Below are 6,571 nucleotides of genomic sequence, written 5' to 3'. Positions count from 1 at the left end.
GGTGGAGGGGTGGGTTATTGGGTGGAGGTGTTGATCAGCCTTACTGCTTGGGGAAAGTAACTGTTTTTGAGTCTGGTGGTCCTGGTGTGGATGCTACATAGCCTCCTCCCTGATGCGAGAGGGACAGACAATTCATGAGCAGGATGGGTGGGATCCTTCATGATGTTACTGGCACTTTTCCGGCATCTTTCTGTATATACAGCATGTCCTTGTTGGCAGGTAAGCTGGTGCCAATGATACACTGGGTAGTTTTAACTACCCATTGTGGAGACTTCCTGTCTGCTGCAATTCAATTTTCTTATCACATATGGATGCAGTTTGTCAGAATGCTCTCTACTGCCCATCTGTAGAATGATGTGAGTATGGATGTGCAAAGTCCAGCTGTTTTCAGCCTCCTCAGAAAGCAGAGGCATTGGTGAGTTTCCCTGATTGTATAGGATGTGTTCTGGAACCATGAGCTATTGGGTGAGATATGCACTCCCAGGAGATGGAAAGTGCTCATTGTTCCCACTGCTGTGCTGCCGATGTAAAGAGGGTGAGAGTTCTCCTGAAGTCAATAACCATCCCCTTTGTCTTTCTGACTGTATTTGCCTGGCACCTCCTCTCTGTAGGCTGTCTCGTCATTGTCAGTGATGAGCCTCACCACTGTCTTATCACTGGCAAGTGTGGCAATGTTGTTAGGCAGAGAGTACAGCAATAAGCCAGCACACAGCCCTGGGGGCATCCAGATTGAATATGATGAGGGGGGAAGAGCAGTTGTGCATCCTGACTATCTGAGGTTTGTTGGTTAGGAAGTCAAACACACAGTTGCAAGTGGTGTATTTAGACTAAGTTGTAAATCTAACCTGAATATCCAAAGTACAGATATTATTAAAGAGACAGTGTAGGTTTATTATCTTATCTCAGCCCCACAGTCACTTTATGATACAAGGCATCCTGCCACATTTTACTGTTCCCACCATACACCGTGCCTCTGTTATCAAGTCACTGGTTTTTACTGCCCAATCCTGCCCTGCCCCCCCCCCCAGCCCCACACGCTTAGCCCAAGTATAATTTTTTAAATTTAGCAATACGGCATGAATAGGTCCTTCCGGCTCTTTGAGCTGGGTTGCCTCAGCAACCCCTGACGGACCCAATTAACCTGAGCCTAATCATAGGACAACTTACAATGAGCAGCTAAAACACAGGAGCAGATTTAGCCATTCGGCCCATCAGGTCTGCTGCACCATTCTATCATGGCTGATTTATTATCCCTCTCAACCCCATTTTCCTGCCTTCTCCCCATGACCTGTGATCCGGTACGCCTTTGGACTGTGTGAGGAAACTGGAGCACCTGCGGGAAACCCACTCACTCCATGTGGAGGATGTACAGAGACTGGATCTGAACAACAAACACTGTAATAATGTTGGACAAGCCACTGCACTACTGCGGCGCCCATGTTATATCGCAGAACAATCAAGCCTAAGTCCTTGGCATGTATTTCACATAGACTTCCTGCCTCGTGAGTGGAGGGATATCCTTGTCTGTTAACCTTCCTACAGGACTGCACTGTGATCTATCTATCAAGAGTCTTGCTTGGTTTCTCCGCAGCAGGCTAAACTGCATTTCTTCATTAAATTGTCATTTAAAGTAAAATTGGATAGGCATGTGAACAGGACAGGAATGGAGGGTTATGGGCTGAGTGCGGGTCAGTGGGACTAGGTGAGTGTAAGCGTTCGGTACGGACTAGAAGGGCCGAGATGGCCTGTTTCCGTGCTGTAATTGTTATATGGTTATATGGTTAAATAGTTGTTGCCTGTTAAATTAAAACTTTGAAAGTGATGGTCATGTTTCTCCTGCCACTGCACTGTTTCCCTTATTCTGTTCCTCCAGGCAGCGTCTCTACTTCACATCCCTTCTCAGAGAAACTGAATGTTGCAATCTCTATGTGGAGATTCTGCCCCTTTACTGGGCAGAGTGGAGTCGCTCAACACTGTCCTCACACTAGCCACTGCCAAATATTCAATTATCTTTTTTTCCTGATCTGTCTGTTTAGAACTAGTCCAGATATTAAAGTTTATGTGTGTTGCTCATGGAATCAACAGAGGGAGATGTGAAACTCTCTTGTTGCTGTGTGGTGGACAGTCAGGCACTGTAATGTTATCAGGCTGCTTTGCCTGAAGTGCCGTACTGCCTGATATTCCCCTCCCCCAGCTCATCCATATCCCTTCCATTATCAACAGAGGTCGCTTGGCTTTCAGTGTGGAGAAAGCCAGCAAATGATACCTTCAGCTTAAACGCATGGGTAAACACTCTCAGGCATGCTGAGAACAGACAGCAGAGAAAGAAACTGAGAGCGAGTGTGTGTGAGATAGAGACTGAGAGACAAAGAAAACAGACTCAAGAATCTAGAAAGAAAATCTCCTCAGCATTTTGTTGCAACAGTTTCTTGTTGATCTTGTGTGCTGGGAGACTTTATTGTGTGTCATAATGGCAAGACTGTTCAAAGTGTGCATCTGTGTCTAGCAAGAAGGCTGAACTACTGCAGACCACAAACGGATATGAGACAAGGATGCATTGAATCTCACCCCATTCTCTCTTTTTGTTCCATTCAACAATAGAAAGAGAGAGAGGTAGAGAGAGAGAACGCCTGAACGAGGAAGGAAGAGAGAGAAGAATAATCTAAAATCTGTTCCCATGCACTTAGTGTTGTGGCCACTAAACGATGGATGTGAGATTTTATCCTTCAGCCCCAGCAACAGTGGGTGCCTTAGCTGCTGATCCGACATGCCTGGGGACGGCATCTTGCCTGGAACAGTATTACTCTAACAAGGTAAAAGGCTTTATGATTCCAACTTCTCCCACCTTGTTTCCTCCTGGTATGCAGTGAAAGGTTTTATTCTGAAGCCCTGTCTTAAGTAGGAGCATCTCTGGGCTGGAGAACTTGGTTCCGGAATAAAGGATTTGTGAGGTTTGAGTGTATACTTGTGTTTGTGTGTGCATGTGACTCTGTAACTATACTGTACTTGTGTTAGACATGATCGGAAAGTATTTGTGTGGGCTTGTATTTATTGAGTGTGCATTTGCAAATGCATTTATGTGTTTGTGTGAGTGTGTGTCCCATGTGAAGTTTTGCCTGAGTGAGTGGTGTGTGAATGTTTATATATCTCTCGCGTGAGTGTATTTTGCATGTTTGGTATTTATGTGTCTGTTTCACTGTTAACTCTTGGGTGTGTTTGTATGTGTATGTGAAAATGTGTTTGGTATGTGTGTGACTTTCTGTTTACAAACTTAATAGGACCAGTAACATCTCGGGGGGGGGGGGGTGTTTAAGGAGTCCATTCCAGTCTGTCTGTGTGGCACATATACCAGCTCTCAGTCTGCTCCTGCCGCCACTCCAGTTTAGCAAGTGGCCTGTGTAACTCGCTAGTGAAGAAGCTCTCAGCAGCTGATGTGCACAGCACTACACCAAGTATCAGTACTGCTCTCGAAGTTCAGTCCTGTGCTTTGCTCTGTCTATCTGAACCCTAGTGTTCCCTCTCCTGACTGAGCTTTTGAAACCTCTCCCATAAACATACATAGGTTATCAAGAAATGGGTTTGTAACCCAACCTGTTTTGTGAGCATGAATTGACTGGGTCAACTAGCAGCACATTAGGAGGAACGGTTAAAAAATGTCTTAACAAGAATTTTTGCCGATGTTGTTGATGGAGACAGTGAGCGGGCACTCCCAGTGCTCCAGGATTTCAGAGTAACTTGCAAAGTGAGGATATTTGCAATATTAATCAATACAAGTATGCCAAGTGTTCGCATCTGGCTGTGTGCAAAAGTAATCGGAAACTGCGGCAGGAGATGGTTTATTTGTTTTTGATTTCAAAGTATGAAAAATACTCCCTGAGAGGGAGACGATGTGGGTGTGATGAGGTAGGGTTGTCCTTTATGTGTGTGAGTGTGTGCTTCTGTCTGTGTGTGTGAGTCTGTGCACTTGTTTAAATGTGTACCTGTGTACTTATGTATATGTATGTTTGTGTGTGTGTGTATGCGCACGTGAGTGTGAGATGCACACTATCTGCAAGAGTGTGAATTTCTGTTGACGTTATATTTGACCCAGATACCCCGGCCCACACATGGTCTGTTTGTTTCCAGCTCTGTAGCACCCTTCCTGCCACCAAACCCTTCTCTCACCTCCCTCCAGCCTTCAGTAATGGCTGTTTCATCGTGCTCCAGCCCTGCATTCCTCATACGTCCCGCCGTAAAGTGGAGTTGCTGCAAAACTGCTGGCTAAGCCCTATCTCTCCTGATTGCCATCACCCACATCGCCTCTTGGCTAAGCAAGTGCTCAATTAAAAATGTTCAACCCATCCATGCCTCACCCTGCCCTTCCTCTCCCTCCACCTCTGTGCCTCTTCATCCCCTCCTCTCTCTGTAACTGGCAGCTACTTTCCTGTACCACTAATAGAGACAACTTCTCATGTAGGAACTTGGCCGTCAGGGACCAGCCTCTGTGTGCGGGTAGTTGAAACTGTAGACCCAGTTCTTATCTCTCAGTGACTCTGTGTCAGATATTCTCTGATAATCGCACCTGTGCCATACCAGGAGGTGGTGACGACTGCAAAGCCGAGGTGTAATTGGAGCCCCTGCCCTCATTCACGAACCTGCTGCGCTGCAGTAGCCAGTGCTCAGCTCTGCAGTGTTACTGTCTATTACATTGCTCCACGTGTACAGTGCTGGCTGTTGTCCTCCGGAACGTGGCACCTTCAGCAGTGAGAGCCCCGTCACAGGGAAAGGAAGCCAGCCAGCATCTTGGCCCCCATTGCCATGATTACAAATCATTCTCTTCTGGGTCCTGTTGACCCCTATAGTGCCTAAAGGGAACAGTTTGATGCGATAAATTTTGACAATATCATTCTCCCAAGAGCCACGAGGTAATGTTGCAGCTCTATAAAAGCCTAGTTAGACCAGACTTGGAATATTGTGTTCACTTCTGGTCACCTCATTTTAGAAAGGATGTGGAAGCTTTAGGGAGGCTGTGGAGGAGATTCACCAGGATGCTGCCTGTGGTAGAGAGCTTGTCTTATGAGAATAGATTGAGTGAGTTAGGGTTTTTCTCTTTGGAGTGAAGGAAGATGAGAGATGATTTGATAGGGGCATTCAAGATAGTAAGAGACATAGATCAACTGGACAGCCAGAGACATTTTCCCAGATAGAAATGGCTAATACGAGGGGGCATGATTTTAAGGTGATTGGAGGAAAGTATAGGGGAGTGTCAGAATTAGTTTCTGTACAGAGTTGTGGGTGCATGGAACACCTTTGCAGGTTGCTGATAGAGGCAGATATATTAGGAAAATCTATGGAAAAGGGTACAGTCGATGTTTCAGGCAGAGGTTTGCAGAATGGCTTCCGGCCAAAATGTTGAATGTACTCTTTTTCATAGATGCTGCCAGACCTGCTGAGTTCCTCCAGCATTGTGTGTGTGTGTTGTTTGGATTTCCAGCATCTGCAGGTTTTCTCTTGTTTCTATTAAGGACATTTAAAAAAACTCTTAGATAGGCACATTGATGGTTGAAAACTGGAAGGCTATGAGGGAGAGAAGGGTTAGACTGACCTTAGAGTAGGTTAAAACATCGGCACAACATCTTGGGCCGAACTGCCTGTCCTGTGCTCCACCAAACTGATCACTGGCCAAGCCACAGCAGGAAAGCAGCAAAGCAGAAGCTTTATAATGTTTCATGTTCCTCTGGGGGAAAAGCAGAGCTTCATTTATCAAATTTGCTTTGATGGACTAGTGTGGACATTGTCAGGTGAACTTTTTAGACCAACAGTAGCAGAGCAAGTGTTGTCTATGTGTTCATATATGCAAATTAGGAATGTATGCATTGAGGTTACTTTACAGCACAAGTATAACTACAAGTGTCGGGCTCACAGACATTATATGAGAATTCACATGAAAATAGTGTGTGTTAATTATAGAGAGTTACTGCAATGTAATATAAATGCTTGGGATCTGTATCAAAGTCAATGTAAATTTATTATCAAACTATGTACAGTATATGTCACCATATACTACCCTGAAATTGGAGGCATTTATGGGCAAATAAAGAAATTCAACAGAATCTATGAAAATCAAACTTGGACATCAGAGTGTAGATGAGGATTTCCATGTATCGATTTCTCTTTAGCACTTGCTTTGGCTATCTGTATGTGGTTATTATTGCATGAATGTCCATGTGTTAGTGTTTGCATGTGATTATCATTGGATATTTACAGGTAGATACATGAGTACAGGTACCAGGTGTGCATATATGAACCTGCACATTGAATTGAATTGAATTGACTTTATTTCTTACATCCTTCACACACATGAGGATTAAAAACCTTTATGTTACATCGTCTAAATGTGCAATATGCAATGATAGTAAATTATAATAAATAGAACAGTCGATGTATCATAGAAAAACGCTCAAATCAGCATGAGTTAATCAGTCTGATGGCCTGGTGGAAGAAGCTGTCCCGGAGCCTGTTGGTCCTGGCTTTTATGCTGAGGTACCGTTTCCCAGATGGAACAGTTTGTGGTTGGGGTGACTTGGGTCCC

At 44.7% G+C, this 6,571-nt stretch overlaps 1 protein-coding gene across 3 annotated transcripts in view; it reads left to right on the top strand.

Annotated features, from left to right (window-relative positions):
* The first annotated feature begins 2,473 nt into the window (after nucleotides 1-2,473).
* tox2 (TOX high mobility group box family member 2) overlaps nucleotides 2,474-6,571 on the top strand; it is a 234,866-nt gene continuing 230,768 nt past the window's right edge. Inside the window, exon 1 of one of the 3 annotated variants that reach the window (XM_059981069.1) lies at nucleotides 2,474-2,813. In XM_059981069.1, the coding sequence (XP_059837052.1) occupies nucleotides 2,706-2,813 (108 nt within the window). In that variant the 5' untranslated portion in view covers nucleotides 2,474-2,705. The remainder of the gene's footprint in view (nucleotides 2,814-6,571) is intronic. The other 2 variants (XM_059981067.1, XM_059981066.1) reach the window with 2 other exon arrangements.

This window comes from Hypanus sabinus, chromosome 9 (assembly GCF_030144855.1).
Source record: "Hypanus sabinus isolate sHypSab1 chromosome 9, sHypSab1.hap1, whole genome shotgun sequence".
NCBI lineage: Eukaryota > Metazoa > Chordata > Chondrichthyes > Myliobatiformes > Dasyatidae > Hypanus > Hypanus sabinus.
This window is presented reverse-complemented; position numbering and strand designations above follow the sequence as displayed.